The following is a 20450-nucleotide window of genomic DNA, read 5'->3' on the forward strand; positions in this document are numbered from 1 at the left end:
AAGTACTGGTCAGTTCCAGTAATGCTCTCAGTACTCGCCCAGTGGGAAATCAGATGTTAGCTGTTCTAGCGCCTTCGCATTTTGTTTCTGGCTCTTTCCTTGGATGACCACTTCTTTTTTTCTTTGCTGCACTGACCCTGTAGCGATAGCCAATATTCTACAGCATTGGGTGCCCATTCTCTCATGAATGGTAAAAGGCCCAGTGTCTTGAGACATCACATATATTTTGTGCACAATTATCCCCTTGGAAGGTGGCAGTAATGAGCCTAGCTTTCATGAACTTCAAGGGGGAAAATGAAACACTGAAGTTTGCTAAATGTGTGTTTTGCAGGTTGGACAATCTGCTCAATATGGCTTATGGAGTGAAGAGGTAATGACACAGGTTCATGATACTCATAATCCCTTCCCACGACTGAGTAATGTCTTTGATTTGGGGAGCAATATTTCCACCTTCATAAGTTTATGTTGGGTTTTCTTTTGCATGTACAGCCTTCTGTAAAACTGATTCTGAAGTGCATTTGACTCATGGAATATTTTATACCACTGTATGCCTCTTAGTCTTTTAAAAAGTCATTTGTTTCAGATTGCATTGCGACATTATAGCATGTGTATGTTATGTGTTGGTTTTTCTCCCCACCCCGTCCTGTTTAACTCATGAAGCCAGTTTTTAGATTTCTTTGCCAATGTGTTAATTGTTATTCAGTACAGCAGACAATGGTCATTTCATAACGTATCAACACCTGGAATGTTTGTCTGTCACTGCAAGCCACAAATAGAGCCTCGGTTGGCACATCAAGTAGCTGTATGCATCTGTTGGGAGAGGGAAACTGCTAAATTTGGGGAAATGAAAAAGGGGAAAGGAACTTAAACCTATTGCTGTAACCAATCTGTGTTCATTCTCTCTGTGTGTGTATGTCTGTTTCCTATTTTGTTTAGTAGGTTTTCACCAATGACGATTGATGGAATGACCAGTCTTGCTGGAATTAATATTCCTGGGCACCCCGGAACGGGCTGGTGCATATTTGTGTACAACCTGGCCCCTGACGCAGATGAAAGTATCCTGTGGCAAATGTTTGGGCCTTTTGGAGCTGTCACCAACGTGAAGGTCATCCGTGACTTTAACACCAATAAATGCAAAGGTTTTGGATTTGTGACTATGACAAACTATGATGAGGCTGCCATGGCGATAGCTAGCCTCAATGGATACCGTCTGGGAGACAGAGTCCTGCAGGTCTCCTTTAAAACAAACAAAACGCACAAAGCCTAATGAGCTCCTGTCCTCAGTCCATTTATATATGAAAACTATACAACAAAAGCAAGTTAAGAGAAACTTTATACATTAGTAAATGTCTTTGTAAGTCAGTGTTGAGATGGGGATAAAATGACTACTTAGCATCCTAAGAAATATGTGAGATTTTTTATTGCTAGTATTTGAATTAAAACTTCTTAAATATCTTTTATGTTTGAATATGGACAAGAGGTACAGGGTTTTTACCTGTCACACTGCATTCTATTGCCTTCTTTGAAGAAGGTGGACCTTTTAAAGTGTTTCAGCTAAGGGAAGACATTTCTTTTCTTTTTACATAACTGCCTTGAACCTGTGAGTAAATATTGAGGCTTTGTGTTGTAACTCTTCAGTTGGTTGTGTCTTTCCCCACCTCCTCTTCTTTTCTTTCTTTTTCTTTTTCTTTTTCTTTTTGTTCTCTAATTAGCTTTGTGTTTGGTTTACATTTAAAGCATTGCTGTTATGTCTCAGAAAAGTATTTTGAAGTTTACATTTTTATTTATGAAGTTACAAACAGTATTTATTTTGTAATTCTGATTTGGGCTGGGGCAGGGGGGGCGACATTATAAACGCTTATTGTAAGAATACTGGAGAACTTTTCGTAAAGCAGTACCTTGCCAAAGAGATAAGAGCCTCTTTGATGTGGGTTTAAAAAAAGCATCTATTTTTATAAAAAAGAAAATTTGGAGAAACTTTTTACTGGTCCTGGAACAAATATTTTGACTTGAATACTTTGAGAAATCTCTTCATATGACACCTAGTGAGCTTTTAAAATTTACCAGGAAATTTGCAACGGTTGGAAAATTTAGAAAGATTTATGATGTAGAAAAATACTTTTGAGATCTTTGTATGAGAGGAATTGAGTCAGTGAGAAAACACTGCTGGTTTCATTTTCGTAATCACCAGTGGGGTGTCTGATCATCCTGGTTGCTATGTGATAGATGGCTCACATTGATTTGTGATTTTGAAACAAATAAAAAAATTTACAAAAGAATATATAAGAGCAGGCAAGAAATTTAAATTACCAAGAGATGGGGGAAAATCTGTTCTTCCTAAAGAAATCCCTTCAGATAGAGCTCATGGTGTTTAGTGATGTACTTGCAGTATCGTTTGAAGAATTGTTTTGTCTTAAGGAAATAAGATGTTGCACAGGATCTGTACTGCAGCAAGTCAGCAAAGGCGGTCTGAGTTGGACATATTTGAAGGTATTTTGAGAGTTACGTTTAAGGCTAACACCTGAGCTTTGTGTGATGTAAATAAGACCTTGTGTTTATGAACCTTTCAGCTAATTTTATTTTTTTCCCTTACATATCAAGTGATGTTCAGGTTTTGAATGTTTTGTATCAGTTTTTTCCTTTGTAAATGGCATTAACATTGTTCCTTGAGGTCTTGCTTAATTCACTTCTGTTGTCCTGAGGACTTGAATTTACAGTGCATCAGATTTGTTGCTAATTCTGTCTGTAGATAGTCTAGCTTCAGCTGTTTATGGTGATGCTACATTTTCGTTTATAAATATGTTTGTGGTAAAAAAGGAAAAATGAGTATAACCATAGGTTTTGAACAAATTTCCTTACATTTTTCATACAAAAATCATAAATATCTGTATGCTATTGAAATTTAACTTTGTATGATGCTTAAACCACTATTTGGGGAAATAATAAAATAAGTCTTTACCATGTATGAAAGAAATTTTAAAAAATACAAAATATTTTCTGATTAGCATCTAGCTTATAATAAATTTTCAAAAAAGCTGAAGGCAACCTTTGTCTTCATCAGGATGCACTGAGAACTATATAGTTACGTCCTGCGTTTTGTATAAACTGAGATGCTCATATGCTTCCCCTTAGAACAGGCAATGTGCTATGCATAACATAGTTGTACATTATCTTTGCAGTTGCTTTGAGTTTTATTTTTTATTATTTAAAATTGTAGTTATAAAATTTTCAGTATAGTACAGTACATATACTGTGAGGCGCGTGCTAAAGTGAATAAGCGAGTTTTCATGCTGACCCACTCAATGCTACTCAGAACTCAATTGGCTTAGCACTTTCTCATATCCTTAGGTGCATTTAGATTGTCAGAGTTAACCTGCGTTAAAAAAAAATAAAAAATAAAATACATGTATATACTTAAAAAAAATAAGGTTTCCCTTGTGGGAAAACAGCAGCTACACGCTTCTTTCCTGTACTACTTACTGTAGCAAACCAAGGCATTGATGAGAGGGCATGCAAATTGTGCTTCACTTTACAGTGTTTATCAGAGCACTTAATAAAATGTAAGGCTGGTATTTATTTGAAGTTGTACAGTATGACTTAATTCACATCTGTTGGAATAGAAAATATATTCTGTTGAGTATTTAAGAGGCTGTACATGTTTTCTTTTGTGTTTGGATTCTTTGTGCTTTTTCATGTTCGGTACATCAATAAACAAAGTTGAAGGGAAAGAACTGTGGCGTATCTTTAAACACATCGGGGTTGTGGGGCATCTCTACTCAGTCTAGTTTAAAAAACGTCTTCAGTTTTAAAAGGGGTGTTCTTCGAGCTCTAGTTGAAAGCTGTGCTATCTGAAGGAATCGAGAAGACAAGTTAACTGACAGGAGAATGGTGGGGGGGGGGGGTACAAAACCAAAAACAAAGCAAAACAAACAGAAAACCTGAACAAAACAAAACCCCTAAAAGTAAAAGCAAAAACTGTGACTGAATAAGTTTCTGGTTAGTTAGCTGTCAAATGCATTACTTGTGACTCTTGCTGGGTCAAGTCCTTTCATCAGCTAGTTGTAAAATTTGAGGATTCAGTTGCTAATTACTCTGTCACTGGTCTAACCTTCAACCATTTGTACAAGCAGGAATCACGCAGTTACTTTAGCTAGTGCAGGAGCCCGCAAGGACTTTTTCTGCTTCCATCAGTAAGACTGGATTCCCCAGAGGTGTTAGTGTGTGATCCTTTTGCTGCACAGTTGCTGTCTCAGTAATGGAGTTTTTCTGAAACAGAAAACTCACCTTCTCTTAGGTTAACATGTGTGCAGCACACATGTGCAAACTATGAACTCTACCAGCTCTGTCCATGCTTCATTTATGCATTTAATCACAACACATCCATGGCAGATAAATGGATGGAAAAACATTTCTTGCTGTTTCTTTTGTCTGTCTGTCTGCCGGTCTGTCTATCTGTTTGAGACAGGTCCCACTATGTAGTCCTGGCCGGCCTGGAACACGCAGAGATCTGCCATTCTGCTCATTGTTGGTATTAAAGATGAGCGCCAGTGTGCCCGGCTTCTTGCTGTTCTTGTCTGTGAAAATTCTACTTTTTTGAAACTTTAGAAAACCAAGTATTTTTTTTTTTAAGTGTACTTAATGGATTTTTGGTTGCATTGATTTAATTCTTTGCATTTTGCTTTGGTAACAGCCGTGTTAAAAGTGTTTGTTCTGAATTCATAACTTAATAGCCAAGAGGGCCTGAGCGGCAAGCCACGTCACTTCCTCTCCTTCCAACCTGCCATTGAACCAAATTCCCCATGCTTCCAATGATGTGACTTCCCCCCTTTATTTGTGTGATGTTCGACACTCAGTCGTTCTTTCAACATTTGAGCAGATAGAGGAAGAAGCCTGGAGGAGGGAGGGGCTGTGAAGGAGCCGTTGTGCTCCTGTAGAACTTCAGAGCCCTTTGCCATGGACGCCTGAAAATCATCTGAATTGTTACCGTGAATGACAGTGGCTGTTAACACCATTTCAAATTAATCGGATTTAAAGAGAAATGTTGGCAGTTGAATCTTCCCGTTTAAAAACAAAAATGAATTAGAAGATTCTCTTCTTTACAAGATGTTAAAAAATGGTGTAAGTTTACAGCTGCTCTTTCTTTCATCGTGTCACCTACAAAACAACAGAAATGCAAATGTCTTACTAGTAAGTGTGTAGAAATTGTCAATCCCCAGGTTTCTTAATGCACTTTCTAGTACAGTCTCCATGTGTCACTTTATAAGTAGAATAAGAAAAATGACAAACATAAGAAAAAGGACAAACACAGGTTTTGATACTCATATCTCTGTTACCACATTAGAACCCTGAACAATGGAAGCAAATAGCGATGCAGATAAAACCAGAGCAATTTGAAGAACAAGTACTTGTAGTCTGTCATTGCAGTGAATGGTCCCTAATTTTTCTACCTATAGTCTCTCTACATTCGTCACCTCAAATTGACAGATTCTTTCCCCTTCGGAGTGGGAGATTAGAGCACATACCCGGCTAATTCAGTCAGCTGGCTGGTGCCAGATGGACCTTGCCGAAGTTAAGTGTTCCAAATTGCATTTCATATAATTAGCAGGTGAGAGAGAGAGAGTGAGCATGTGTGCTTCCACTGCCTGTTACACTGTGAGAATGAGCAGGTGCCATTCTTCCCAGGAGCCGTCACCTAGAAGGGAGAACAGGTAAGCTGCCACCGGTCATGACTGCAGTACCGTCAGATGCAGTCACTGAGCCAATGTGTGGTGACTTCTACAGCCTGTGCACCCACACTGTGCTCTGTCTCTGCAGTTCCCAACACATGCCTTTCACTCAGTGACTCTGCTGAAGCCCACACTCTTGCAGTTGCCCAAGTTCTTCGTGAAGCAAACTGAAAGTTATAAGCCACTACGTAACCTCATACTTGGGTTGACCAAGAAATCTGAGTGGATTTTTTTTTCTATAAATGTGTCATATGTGTGTCATATAGAGTGACAAGTTTGGAAAGCACTAATCATGATAAAATAGCCTGACTATTAAAAAGACGTTTTACTATTTTTATTCAACTTTGAAGTACGACAAAATACATTCTTGGGCCTGAAATTTGGCATTAATGTTATATTTAGTTTAAATAGCCAAAGATGTAGCTTAGGTCTGAACTGTTATGACCCTCAGAAACACCCATGGGCGTTAGCTTTTCATGTACCTATTACAGCCAGCCCTGTTCCAAACTTAAATATGAGCTTATGTTTGTGCTGACATGATGAGCAGAAGACTTGCCTCACTGCTGGCCAGAGGTTACCATTTGTAGATCAGAAGAACTGCACATCCCAAATGTACGATGAAAGGAAAGGGGGGGAGTCTCATGCACAAAATCCATGATTATAAAAGAGAGGTCATTTAGTTTACAGTGTGTGTGGACCTCGGGGATAGTACGATAAGAACACATAGCCACACAGAAGCGGTAACAATTGGCCAGGTCATTGAAAGTAGATGGGATTGAACAGCTGTTGGGGGAGAGAGAATTCAAGAAGACGACCCCATGGGAAGGGAAACCTCTGCCTGCTTGTCATGTTCCTGTGGCATTAGAGTCTTCGCTTATGAACTGTGTGACCTCCGAGTTCCGAAACATTGTATAGACTAGCCTGATATTTGGGAACATAATGAAACAGGAAGTCCTTAAATATCAAAACCTTGGCATTTGAGGCCATGATAAAATAAAAGTACCTAAACATTGAAAGTTGTTGGCTATTTTTTGTCCATTTCTACTATGGCCTGTACAGTGTCTGGTGTGGTAGGTTTTATGAATTTGGAGACTGTATCAAAGACACTACTAGGGATTGCCTCCTTTTAGATATGCATTTGAAACATGTTGTGCGGTGTCCGCAGTGGCACTAAACACAACCAACATTTCCCTGGTCATAGACTGCTGAGCTGATTTCCATCCAACTATACATCATTCACACTGGACAACTATGCTATTTGGGGGTTTGTCCAGTAGCCACGCCTTTCCTCTTAAGGACGAGTGACATGAATGTCAGTCTTGCAGCTTTGTCTTGTAGCTCTCTTGGATCTACCAGTGGCTAGTAGCCACATTCAATCCCTACCACTTCATTTCCTGATGTTTTCCTCTCACTCTTTTCTGTGTAGCTGTGTATTTCAGAAGCAACCTGCCTCTCTGTAGACCTCGTGGAAGCTGTGCTGACGCCAGCTGCTACCTGCAAGGTTAACTTACCCTTTGAAATGAGGTACGGAAGGCAAGGTAGCTGTGTAAGCTTTGTGTTGCAGGGGTGGTAGAAGTGAGCTGCTGGCTGTGAACAATGGGGAGAAGGTCACTTAGGCATCCAGTAGATGGAGAACTTTGGTTTCATGGACTCTGAATTAATACCAGAATGCCAGCAAGTGCCAAGGGTACTGCGTCAGAAGTTTGCCCCACACTGTACCTGCCTTACAGATCCTTTCCTCTCTCAAACGGTAGGTTTTGCAAACATAGATAGTAATAATGAATAATGCAGATGTTCATACTCCAAATGTCCAAGTTGCTATCAGAAAGGATACATAACTGTTGTCTTAAAGTTGAACCAGAAATTAGTTTTCCTATAATATTCTTTACTGCAATTCCTCCTCAAGAATGATTGGTTCTTTGTGTTTCTCCCAACACAATGAACTGCTTGTTAGCATCATCCTGTTTCTCAAGTTCTTTGAGAAATACCCGTGTTATACCCAGATGTTGTATGAAAAGTAGGGAAACCTCTCCAGGTAAGTTAGTTTCTTCGTCTAAGAATGCATGACCTGAGTACTAGACCAAAAGGTAATGAATAGTATTTCTTTCCTAAAAACAAACACATTGAAAACTTACTGAAATGTTTATCCTGAGCCCAAGGGATTTTTTATTTTGTTTTTACTTTAGTTGTCGTGTACTTTCAAAGTTGTTTTCCTGATTTTTTTCATTCTGTGGTCTTTTCCTGAAGGGAATCATATTTTGGCACACCAATACCTTGTCCATAATCGGCATTATTCTGTGGCACAGGGTGGGAAACCTTAAGAATGCCTGCTTTATATTTAATTGCCCTTTTTTTTTTCTTTAGTAAATGCACATCAAGAGCCCACTCCATACCAGTCACAGGCTGTTTCTAGGCTGAAGGTTTAATTTATATTTTTCCATCTTGTTCTGAGCTGGAAGACACTTGAGCGAACTCCTTTAGTATCTTATTTTTCAGATACGTGAGCCAGGTTTCACCCGAGACTTGGCCCTTGGCCCCAGCTCTTCAAGCTCCTGTAACTCTGCCCTTCATTATCATCCGGGCACTAGGACAAAGCAGAATTGATTTCTGCTGATGTGCTTTTACAGAATCAAAGTTTTGACATCTTGAACTAGGTATGGCATCCAGAAGTAGAACAGAGGTGAGTGTGTATACATGCTTCTTTTACGTTTTTAATACATTTTACTTCAAAATTGTAAGTTGCAATTGTGTGTGTAATTTTTTTCCATGTACTTTTTCAAACATTCAAATTTACTTTTTTGACAGAATGTTTTTGCTTTTAAAACTGCCATTCTTTAGCATAATGGTTCTGACCATCCGAATGCTGTGGCCCTTTAATACAGTTCTTCAGGTTGTGGTGATCCCCAACCATCATTTTCATTGCTACTGTTTCATGCCTGTAATTTTGCTAGTGTTATGAATCATAATGTAAATATATGATCTGAAATGTGACCCTGTGAATAAGTTCTTCAACCCCAAAGGGGTCACCACCCACAGGTTGAGAATTACTGCTTTAGCATAAGGAAACAATGCAGGTTGATTGACTTAGGCAGATCTAGTGAAATATCTCTCTCTCTCTCTCTCTCTCTCTCTCTCTCTCTCTCTCTCTCTCTCTCTCTCTCTCTCTCTCTCTGTGTGTGTGTGTGTGTGTGTGTGTGTGTGTATGTGTGTGTGTGTTTGTGTTGTGTTGATTGCTGCTTCCATTATTTCAGAAAGTAATAAAAATCAAGAATTCTGCATGTTTTTGCATTGGAGTATTTCCCTAGGTTTGTGTGAATGGGCTGAAGACAAATTGAAAGTCCAAAACTAGGGTTCTCTCTCCTAAGTAAAGCTTAGAGTGGCAGTGTCTAAATGCTTGGGCCACGGTGTTCAGTTGGCAGTTTGATTGCAGTGTTCTGTGTAGCAGGGTCCTGGGTGAGAAGAGAACAGATAGCTATCTTAGTACCAGGAAGTTCAACCACGCCTATCCTTTATTTCCTTAGCGAGAGAAAAGGCTTTCTTCCCTGATGGAGGCCAGGAAGAGGTCATCTGGGAAGCCAATTGTAGGTGAGTAGTTTTTTTTTCCCTCCCTTCCCTAGGTCTCTGATTGCTGTGATCTTTGTTCTTGCAAGGGCCTGGGTAAATACTGGCTCCTTATTGCGTGTGCTCAGACAAGTAGCTGATGGAGAAGAGCGCTTTTAAGGAGTTGATGAGCTTTAAAGACTCTCGTTAGAGTGCACCTGGATCCTGCCATGACATCACAGGCGGACCATCAGCGGCTTTCTGGAAAGCATGGCAGCCTTTTTTCACCTCTTTCTTAACAATGAGACGTAGATTGGGCCTGTTCTCTATTCAAGCACCCTTATGAGTAAATGTCTATTTTTACGATGGAGCTGCACGTTAAAAATAGCTCCAATCAGTGTGACTCTTTTCCCCCATATGTTAAAAAGTTATACATGAGTTAAAATATCTCAGATTGCTTAAATTCCTCCAAATGCAAGGCACATTCCTTTTTCATTTTGAGGGGGCTGGACTGGGTAGAGGAGAGGATTAAATACAAGATATGTACTATGGGGGCGGGGGACACCTCCTCAATTCTGTTCTTGTTATTTGATTTGAGACTCACCAGTAGCAAAGCTCCTAAACCAAGATTCGAAATTTCTGTTAAAAAAAATTCATTAATATTTGGCGGGCAGAGTCTTCTTCCTGGAGCGATTGTTTATTTTTCGTTGCTGAGAGCAATTAGCTAGAATAGTCACAGTTGCAGCTGTTAGATACTATAAGCTCCAGTGGAGAGCACAAAGACCTTATGCACATTTAGAGTCTGTATTTGGATTGTTTTTAATGGACGATTCTTCTGGCGTTGACTGTGTTAGCAAATTCGATTGGGCGATCCTGAGCCAAATTGAGTGTGCCATGGGATCATCAGCTGTGTTGATCAGAGTTACATCAACACCTTGCTAGTGTGTGGAAGCCAGGATGGCTGGGCCTCCTCTCTGTCCCGGTCCCGTCTGCATCTGCTCCATGCAAACCCAGATGTGGATTCATCAAAACAGTATTCTGTTCTTTAAGGGAATGTTTACTTCTTGACTTGTCAGAGCAATCATGAGAAAAATTTTCATACAGTCTGGTGCCCTCTAACTTGTCTTTCTTTTTTTCCCAAGTAGCTTATTAGATAATCTTGGCCACAGTTTAATACCTGACACTTTAGAAACAGCAGCTCAAATGAAGGGATTGTTTGCTATTTTATACAGTCTGTATGCTTGCCTTTGAATAGCATCTGGAGGGAGCAGTGTCTACCTGCTCCACAATCACAATGCTTTAGGATTCTTACTATGTTTTTAGTGTACACATTCTCTCCTGGTTCTCATGGTCACCTGGGAAGCAGGGGATTTGTATAACCCCCTCTTGACGGGCAAGTAGGCAAGTTTCGAGCTGACAAATGGCCAGGCACCTGCTTATTTTCTGTCCTATAGCCATCTGATATGCATATACTATGTAACTTACTGCAGACACTGCAACCTAAAGTGTCTTGATGGACTCAACTTTATATTGTAAGCTGATAGAAACCGCTGTCAGGTTCAAAATCCATGGTGGATTGCTACAGCAGAATCAAGGTAGATTGCCTTTGGTGGGGTTGGTCTTGGGGGAATTTTGAAAGCTTTTGTTGATTGTATTACAAGTGAGAATCTTAGGTGAATATTGAAACCTCATCTCCTAAATTTAGCTAACCTAAATCAATTCAGAGTCATCAGATTTTTATGAGATTTTAGACAGTTAAATGAAGGTATTTTTAGAACAGCCTTTCAAATGGCAATTGATTGACCAGATGATAAGCTTTTTGATCAGCAAGGTTGGATCCATTACAGAGTCAGGTGGAGTAGCTCTTTAATCACACCTTTTCCAATAATACCGTTCATATAATTGGGGAGGTATGAACATTGGTGAATGGAAATTTCTTCTGGTTATTTTAATCAAGTTTTCTTTCCAGTAAATGGTCTCTTTTTAGATGACTTTACACTTAAATTATATCATAGTTCTCCTATAGTATTCATATCTAAAATTATCCACATAAAAGTTCCATCCTATGCAGAAGCTTCTTCCCTTACCCTTTCTGAGTATTAATGAGGGATATGAACTGTGGATTGGGTGGCCTGTATATATGCACATAGGTGTGTGTATACATGTGTGCAGGTGTGTGCATGCACGTGTCTGTGCATACATCTAGAGCCCAGAGGTTGATGTTGGATGATTTCCTGTCACTCTCCACCTTGTTTTCTGAGATAGGCATTCTTAGACTTGAAGAATGTGTGTTAGACAGTCATTTTAAATATTCAGATTTAGTGTGATAGGAATGAGAAATAGTAAATATGAGAAATAGTGAGGTGTTGTTGATAACATCTTGAATAAATTAGTCAAGGGTCCAGCAGAGATGCAGATAAATAAGGTGAGACCATGAGGGAACCATGACTACCAGGACAGAGGGAAGGGACCAGGGGCCAGATGTCTGAACCGAAGGGCACTAATACATCTTTTTCTTGCTGCTCCTCCTATAGGATGAAGTGGGACAAGCAATACTGATGAATTGGAAGGAACTGGGCTACGAAGACCTATGAATGGAATTTAGAACAGTAGGACTGAGGTTTTAGAGACCAGATAGCTATTTAACAAACGTCTCTTATCCCTGGATACTTTCTAAGACCCCAAGTAATTGACTGAAACCACAGCTAATACCTAACTCTCAACTGTAATTGGACTATAGTCCATTATTGTAAGCTGGGCACATCATAAACTGAAATACATTTGCTATACCTAGCATACCAACCCTCACAGCTTAACAGCAATACTACTAACTGTAGTATTCCTCATCGTGATAGTGTGGCTGGCTGGAGAGGTACTCTCTGCCGCTGCACAAGCGTATGAGACAGTGTCTTCATAGTGCTAGCCTGGGAAAAGGGTCAAAACTCAGACTACAGTTCCCATCAAATGTTATTACTGTTGCACCATTATAATGGTTAAAAAAACTGTCTTTTTATTACACATACGTAACTGTGACAGTTTATAAATTAGACGCGAGAAGCAATTGATAATTAATAGTAATAAAACAGACCAATTTAGGAAGGTTTAAAAAAAAAGGGTTATGTTAATGTCAAAATACCTTGCACTTGCCTTTCTTATCTACTGGTAACGTGCCGGCCACAGGTATTGAAATTGCAGAACACAAAGCTGTAGATCACCACCGTGTGAGCCCTTAAATGCAGCATAGACCTCACCTGAGTAACATGTAAGGCAGAACAAAGCATGGCGACATTCACAGCGGTTCTCTGCTTGCTTGTGTACGTGCGCTGTTGACATTGGGAATTACTAACTGTGATACTTTAGACTTACCTCTTTGTTCTGATGTTGTGGTTCAACAGTGAATTCAGATAGCTCCATGACAGAACCACATTGGTCAGTGAATGGAACTAGCCAACAAGAATGTAGGAAAGCTGAGGCTGTTCATACCCTGTGGTGTTTCCTTCAGGGTCCAGGGAGCCCTTCTGTCCTGCTCCAGTAACCACTGAGAAAGCTTACTGATGACAGCATAGTGTAGACTGGACACTATGCTAAGCGTCAGGCAATCTATTACCTGTTCTACACAGGAAAAAAAAAGGACCTTAAGGTGCTAAAGTTTCTAAGGAAAGCCCCCCCCACCCCAGCACACACACACACAGAACCACCAGCTGGAGAGACAAGTATTCAGATATTCAACACATGAGCTGAATGAGGTTTCCTGTTGACCTGTAGCGTAGGAGCATACTTATTCACGGTTCAACTTTCCGTAATGGAAAGTTCTTAGTGTCTCGACTTTCTCCTTAGCTTTCTGTTTCTGTCTTTCACAGGGACTTGTGTGTCATGACTGCCCCAAAGAGTATTGTTCAAATTTTTATAAAAGAAAGCTGAAATCTGGGAAGCTGGTCTTACTCAGATTTCAGACTCATCCTAAACTTTATTTTCTCTATCGTAAGATATGACCAGATCCCTGTGGATCCATTTTCTGTTGATATTGCATAGTATTATGAATTGCAGAAGTTACAAAGAAAAGAGGTATATTTTATCTCATAAGTTCTTATCCAAGATCAAAGGGCCACGTCTGGAATTTGCCCTGTTTCTAATGGAGCCCCAAAGCAGCATGTGGCATCAAGTACTGGAATACATATGCATATGTGTGTGATCTCTTTACCTCTCAGAAAACCCCCAAAGTCACCAAGCATGATGGCACACTCCTTTAATCCTAGCACTTGGGAAGCAGAAGCAGGCGAATTTCTGAGTTCAAGGCCAGCCTGGTCTACAGAGTGAGAGCCAGGATAGCCAGAGTTGTTACAAAGATTAAACCCTGTCTAGAGAGAGAGAGAGAGAGAGAGAGAGAGAGAGAGAGAGAGAGAGAGAGAGAGGGAGGGAGGGAGGGAGGGAGGGAGGGAGGGAGAGAGAGAGAGAGAGAGAGAGAGAGAGAGAGAGAGAGAGAGAAGAAAGGAAGGAAGGAAGGAAGAAAAAGAATATCCCCACAGTCAGGCATTCTAATTAGTTTTCTCTAACTGCAGTCACCTTCTGAGGGTTCTGAACTTAGAGGTGCCTGGTACCCCCTGAATACCACATTCAGATTGTTCCTGCAGCTTTTACTATCTCCCAGTGAGGATTACCTTCCAAGGCCCTGTGTCTAAATCATAGCACTGTATTCAACTTTCCAGTTTTGTTTGCTTGCTTTGGATCTGGGTTAAGATCGAAAACAATTACAAATTATAGAACAGCAATTCTAGGAACTCTATGGAAAGGGAATCCATTATATTCCAGGAGAAACTGAGTCTGCATACGTCCTGGATTTCACATATATCTGTCTATATTCTTGAACAGTTTTTTTCATTTCCCACCTAAAATTGGGGACACGAAGTGTTAGTTATAATGTATTTTCTGTTGGACATCATATAAACCTATTGAATGACTATTGTATATATTGTATATATATTGTATATACGGGAGGGCGTGAGGATCTTGTATGCATGTGTGATGAAGTAAGAGTGGGACTGAGGTGTAATGTTGACCTGTCTTCGATACTGTTTCCCAGGGGTCTCAAATGAATAATGCACTTATCAATGGACGACTCCTCAGCTCTTTCCTGTTTAGTGGGGGATGCTGTGGTGACAGCCATGAGGAATCCAGCTGCTTTGCTATTGCTCAAACAGAGTGCTATCCTTTGCTTAGAATTTATAGCCTGGTGTATATCTTTTCTTGACCAAATGAGGTCTGAGGAGGGAGTCGGGACCGAGGATGATGAGTGGTGCTCTTTGGAGTTCTAGTGCACACTGGGACAGGGATCTCTAACCATTCTTAGGAGCTATAACAGTTTGCTGCTGAATTTTGACTATAAGTCACTAGGCAGGGCTAATTTTCATAATTCTAAAAGACACGAATTATATCTACTTTGCATAGAGGAAAACCTGGAGTTCAGAACAACAAAGCAATTTCTGTTGGATTATAAATATTGTAATTTATTATTAAATAAAGTGGAAAAGAGGATTGTTTCCAGGTAGGCATAATGATTGATAAGTGTTGTATTTGTCAATAAATTATGGCCAGGGAACTGAATTTGGAACTAAAACCTTGGTAATTCCATTTTTTTTTCTTACGGTGTGTGTACTTTGGAGGTCAGGAAGCTTGCAGGCTTTGCTAGGAGAATTCAGAATAAATTCTTTATTTTATCAAGAAGTATTTGTTCTTGTGGTGGTCAGATAAGCTATTATCTTGTAGCTTTCTCTGTGTATAACATCCTTACATTCATCGCATTTGTGGCTCTTGTTGGGCTTAGGCCTTCCTGGTGCCAGGCATGGTGTCCAGTAGAGTACACACGTCTGTGGACTTGCTAGTGTAGACACCTTTGTTTGGCATGTAAGGAGCCCAGGGAGAGCAGAAGTGACCGGCTTTGCAGATTTTGAGCCTTTGGTGTGATTAGAACTGCAGACCTCCAGGTCCCAGGCTGCTGAGATTTTTGAAACTGAGCAGTAGCATGTGAAATGACATCTGTGAAAACTCGAATACATTTCCCAGTAGTGCTCACTATCTAAATTGAGGTGCACACCTGTGCATGGTTAAAGCTTTTTCTTAAATGAACTGCACAGTATTTGGGGCAGCATTCTGATTATTTGCCACCACTGCCACAGGGCCTTCAGCATCATGTGAACTTAGTCTCCAAATCTGACTGCTAATAAAATAAGATAGTACGCAGAATAAGAACACTAGTTTCTTTCCCTATGGCCCTGTTACCCTAAGTATTATCTTTGGATAAACAGCATTTAAGCCACACGAGAACTTACTGAAAAGTGCGTACTTTGACAGTTCACAACTGTGTATGTCAATCTGCATTTCCCGAGTTTTTAGGTGTTACGGTGTGCCCCAAAATTTTGAGAAATACTCAAAGACCGTGTAAATGGTTCTCAAGCTTGAATATGCTTAAGGACTGACCTAGAACTTGCTAGAACAAAGACCCCTTGACTCAGATATTGGCTTTGAAGCTTGGGAGGGACACACATGCTAGAAGCTGTTCTTCCTCTGGAAATTTTGTAGCATTGGTTGGCCTACCCCCAGAGCCAGGGTATTCCAGCTATGCTTGGGGCGGTTGAGTCCAGGGAAGTTGAGATCTCAATGGCCAGATCTAGTTCTTTTCACCAAGGTCTAAGGTTGGATCTTGGGAATCTTGCAAAAGACGACAGTGATAGAAAGTGTCTGTGGTCGCTAGGGGAAGTGCCGACCTATAAAAAGATAATGGAACAAGGAGATCATGTCTGAACTGTTTCCAGCACGCTGTTTAATTTGTGGACCAGAGTCTTTGCCCTCTTTATCAAAAAGAAAAAAAAAAAATTGCACGCCTCAGCTTTTCTAAGGTTCCGCTTCCTTCTAAGAAGGAACTCAGATAACTTCTCATCCTTCGCCCTGCCAAACATTGAACAGCAAACACAGACCAGAACTTAGCAGCTGACACAGCCATCCTGCTTTCCCTTTTTAAGTTGATTTAGAGAGGTTTTTTGGCAGCTTGCTTGGCTGCCTACTGCTTTGCCTTTAGGCATTTTTGTGTGTCCACCCATTGAGCTACCTTTGAGGCTGTTGAAAAGTCTGTTGATCAACATGGTTAGGAAGTACAGGCCCCCTGACCCCCACTTCTTCCTCCTACTAAGACTACACAGAGTGTGGATACTGGGTGGATATTTAATGGCAATTGATATATGTTCATGTCAATATGAAAACTCTTTGGGTGGAAATACGTTTTTATTTGTATTATAAAACTTTAAACAACAGTAGCACTAGAAAATTAACATTATTATTATTATTATTATTATTATTATTATTATTATTATTATGGCAAGAAGTATAGTGATACAGTATTTGTATTTTAATTAATAAAACTTGCCCGAAGAACAGAGGCAAAATTAAAGCCACTAGAGGTCAGGCAGTGGTGGCACACACCTTTAATCCCAGAATTTGTGAGACAGAGTCAAATGGATCTCTGAGTTCAAGGCCACCATGAGCTACACAAGATCAATGCAGAAACAAATCCAGGTGGTGATGGCTCACACAGTCCAAATTCTAGAGAGTCACATGCCTTTAATCCCAGCACTAGAGGGAGTATAAAATGGGAGGAGAGAGAAGCTTAGGATGCTTGGTTTGAGGTTGTCAAGCCTTGGTTGAGGTAAAACTTCTCTAGTAGTTTTACTGCTTTGCTTTTCTGACTTTTGGGTTGAGCCCCAATTTCTGTCTCTGGGTTTTTATTATTCATGCTACAAAGAAGCTTGTGTATATGACCGGTTCATTTTGCCTTTAATTTTCATCTAAGTACTTAAGAACAAAGTAACTTATTCATGGATATGCAAAATATGTGCTAGGAGATGAAGGGCACGTTTATTTTTTATTCCTTGTAAATTTCAGTTTATATATGTGCGTTTTTTAGGATAATAGTCAAAATGTAGTAATATTTTTTGGAAAGCATGTCCTAGGAATTCCTAGATTTTTGTTGTTATTGTTGTTGTTGTTGATTTTAGAGGTGTGTATCTGCATGTATATGTATATATGTGCCCATACTATAGGATAAGATCTTTGTCAAAAGGCCACTAGATAATTCTGGAAATGTTGGCTGTAAAGGACCTACAGACTAAAAGAAGGCCAATTTTTCACTGAGGATCCTCTTTTTTTTAAAAAATGTATTCGTTGAAAATATCGTAATTTTATTTGGATCATATTTTCCCCATCTGCTCTCAGATCTACCCCCACTTCCATGTCCACCCAGCTTTTTGTCTTTGTTTTTTTGAAAACTCCGTTGAGTCCTGTTTGTGTTGCCCATATATTTTTGGGTGTGCAGTCAGCTGCTACAGCATGGTGACGCTACCAGGGGCTTCTTTTATCTTGGCCCTGTGTGCAGCACCTCACATTCTACAAAACAAGGTGTGTTATTCCATCCTCTGTAGCTCAGGGAACAAGAGGGTCAGGTCCCAAGACTTATTTGCAGAGCTGTGGTTGAAAATTGAGGTTTAAACATAGGCAGCCCAAACCATTCTCAGCATGAGAATGCCAAGACTGGGCACAGTGGTACACACCTGTACTGCTGGCACTTGGGAGGCTACGGCAAGAGAATGGTGGGTTGAGGCAAACCTGAGCTATAGAAAGAAAAGCCATTGGAAAGGGAAGGCCATGAAAGAAAGATTCGTGAATGCCACACGGGATAGTTGGTCGGGTTCCTAACAGTTTACTTTTAGGTGAGATAGAGGTGAGCAAGCTAAAGCTTGGGCAGAAGGACTTGCTGGATGTTCAAACCCATGGCAGGGCATGGGGTGGTCGTGTTTGCTTCTGTTGGCCCTTGTTCCCTCCAGCATAGTGTGCTTTCTCATGCCTGACCAAACCGATGGTTTAAAGTGTGTTTGGAAGAAGCTGGCAAAGAGGTGAATTAGCTTATTCCAGGATTTTGTAATGTCTCATAAAGAAGCATTGGCTCTTCTTCTGCTTCCATGCCCACTCATCATTTGGAAATGGCCAGCAGGAAACTACATGGCAACTGAGGACCACCTACAAATAGTTGAACGCTAACCTAATGATATTCCAAACCCTATCTTCAGAGCTTAATTGTTAAAGGTATAAATAATTTCCCTGCCTCATCCAAAGTTAAATATTCTTCCCAGGAGATGGATGGATAGATGGTGTTCATTATAAAGATCTTTTGGCTCATGTTGAAGCTTCATGTTTGTATCATTAATCTCTGGTTACATGAAGCAGGAGGTTCCAGTTACTATGGGGTTTCTAGACTTTGGCTCTGGAGACCTTTGGAATTTAAAGGTTGAGTCAGGTATGAATTCAATGGCCTGATTGCTGTGGGCATGTTCTTTTTTTTCTGGAGGGTGACAATTGCTTTTGTGGTGACCTGTTGTTCCTGAATTTCTGGTTCTGTCTGGTTATATGGGGGACTGTTCTTCCTGTCTGGTCTACCCAGTCTTGGGAAGTGATTTGTCAGCCCTGCCCTGAGAGCCTGCTGGAGAGAGTTGGCAAACTCTCCTGCCCTGCTGTGAATCAGGCTTGTGAGGGACAACAGATGGCCAGGCTAAGCTTGGAGCCACCCCTCTTCATAATGATGAAAAATGACCAGCCTCCTGGTAAATGGAAATCAGGATCCATGCAACTTTGAATTCTGGTAAATGACTTTGCAGTCAACCCAGGGTGATGGAAGAGGTCCTCTTCTAAGTTAACAGTCTGCCTGCCTTGAAGGTCTTCTTCATGCGTGCTCACTCGGGTGAACACTGTACTTGGACTGCTGAGCCTAGAAAGTAGTCCTATGTTCTTTGGATTATAAAAAATATCTGTAAATGCCAGAAATTCATGGCAGGATCCCAGAAGGATGCAGAATTGCCCTCTGTGGGACATGAGCATCTTGAGGCTCACTGTCCACACAGCCCTCTCCAGGCTTGCCCGTCTCCCTCATTACTTGCGGATGTTGTGGTACTTATCAGCCTTGCTTCCAGGCTCTTGTGTCTGGCTGTAGTTAATAGCATCATTCAGTTTCTAGGTTATCCAGTGAGTTTGTGTGAGCCCATTATGGAAAGAGGAAGAAGCATGTTGGCAAAGGCAGAGGGTAACTCAGTAGTGGCGCTGGCATGGAGTTCACCGTGACTGGAGTCTTTCTGTTGACTTCAACTCTATATGCTGTCTCCATGAAGCGTGATATTGGGGCTTTTTAAAGTTCCCATCTCCATTATGCCCATCCTTAAGGGGACACTTCTTCCTTCAACTGGGCTAAGGTGAGTCAGTCCATTTGTACGCTGTGGTTACAAAGACAGTTGATTTGTGGCCTGGCATCTTGGCTTCCGTCTCTACCCATCTTGCCTAACCCATGAGTTACTTGATTCAGATTAATGATCTCTGTACGCTTCCATATTTTCTTCCGTAAGAATAGTGAGTAACCTACCTCAAAGTGTTGATGAATCTGTCAGCATAATTCCTGGGACTGAGAATACATACTCAAAAGATGTTAGTAGTAGTTGTGACTGAAATATGGCATGGCAGTTAAGGACACTAGCTGCTCTTCAAGAGGACATGGGTTTGATTCCCAGCACCCACATGATGGCTCATTACCTTTTCTTAACTCAAGCTCTAGGGGATCCAGTGCCATCTTCTGGCCCCCTTAGGCACTAGGTATAGACGTGGTTCATAAGCACATATGCAAGCAAAAGATCCACATGCATAAATATTTTTAAAGATCAAAAAGGATGCTAGCTGTTCTTTCTCTTATTACTGTTGTTTCTTTTGCCACACAAAGAAGAAAATGACTAAGTCTCTTTGCTGAAGGAGTAAAATAAGATGAGAGTCCTATGACTATCGTTGTCTTGCTCCTGACCCCTGGAGGTTCTTTTGGAGTCCATTAAACATTGTCATTGCAAGATATAAGGCTTACTTTTGCTTGGAGCTCTGCTGTGGGCCTAATCATTATCTACAAACCTGAGACTCCACAGCTATTACTGTTTGAGATTGAAGAATCCAGTCTACAAAAGGGGTTCCATACCCAGAAGTCTCTAGTTACTGGAGTATTGTTATACCAGAATAAAATCACATGTCTGATAATTTCCCTAAGACATATGCTTTTTAACTGTCTGCTACCAACTAATTATAAAAAGAAAAGGATTTTCCCAAAGACTTGAT

General features: G+C 40.5%; 1 protein-coding gene across 8 annotated transcripts in view; it reads left to right on the forward strand.

Annotated features, from left to right (window-relative positions):
* Positions 1-1267, forward strand: part of Elavl2 (ELAV like RNA binding protein 2) — a 67844-nt gene extending 66577 nt beyond the window's left edge. For 3 of the 8 annotated variants that reach the window (XM_038333822.1, XM_038333816.1, XM_038333818.1), the window contains exons 6-7: positions 332-370; positions 940-1267. In XM_038333822.1, coding sequence (XP_038189750.1) covers positions 332-370; positions 940-1267 — 367 coding nt within the window. Of the gene's footprint in view, positions 1-331; positions 371-860; positions 879-936 lie in introns of all 8 variants that reach the window. The other 5 variants (XM_038333815.1, XM_038333817.1, XM_038333821.1 and 2 more) reach the window with 4 other exon arrangements.
* The last annotated feature ends 19183 nt before the right edge of the window (positions 1268-20450 follow it).

Source organism: Arvicola amphibius, chromosome 6, assembly GCF_903992535.2.
Source record: "Arvicola amphibius chromosome 6, mArvAmp1.2, whole genome shotgun sequence".
Lineage (NCBI taxonomy): Eukaryota > Metazoa > Chordata > Mammalia > Rodentia > Cricetidae > Arvicola > Arvicola amphibius.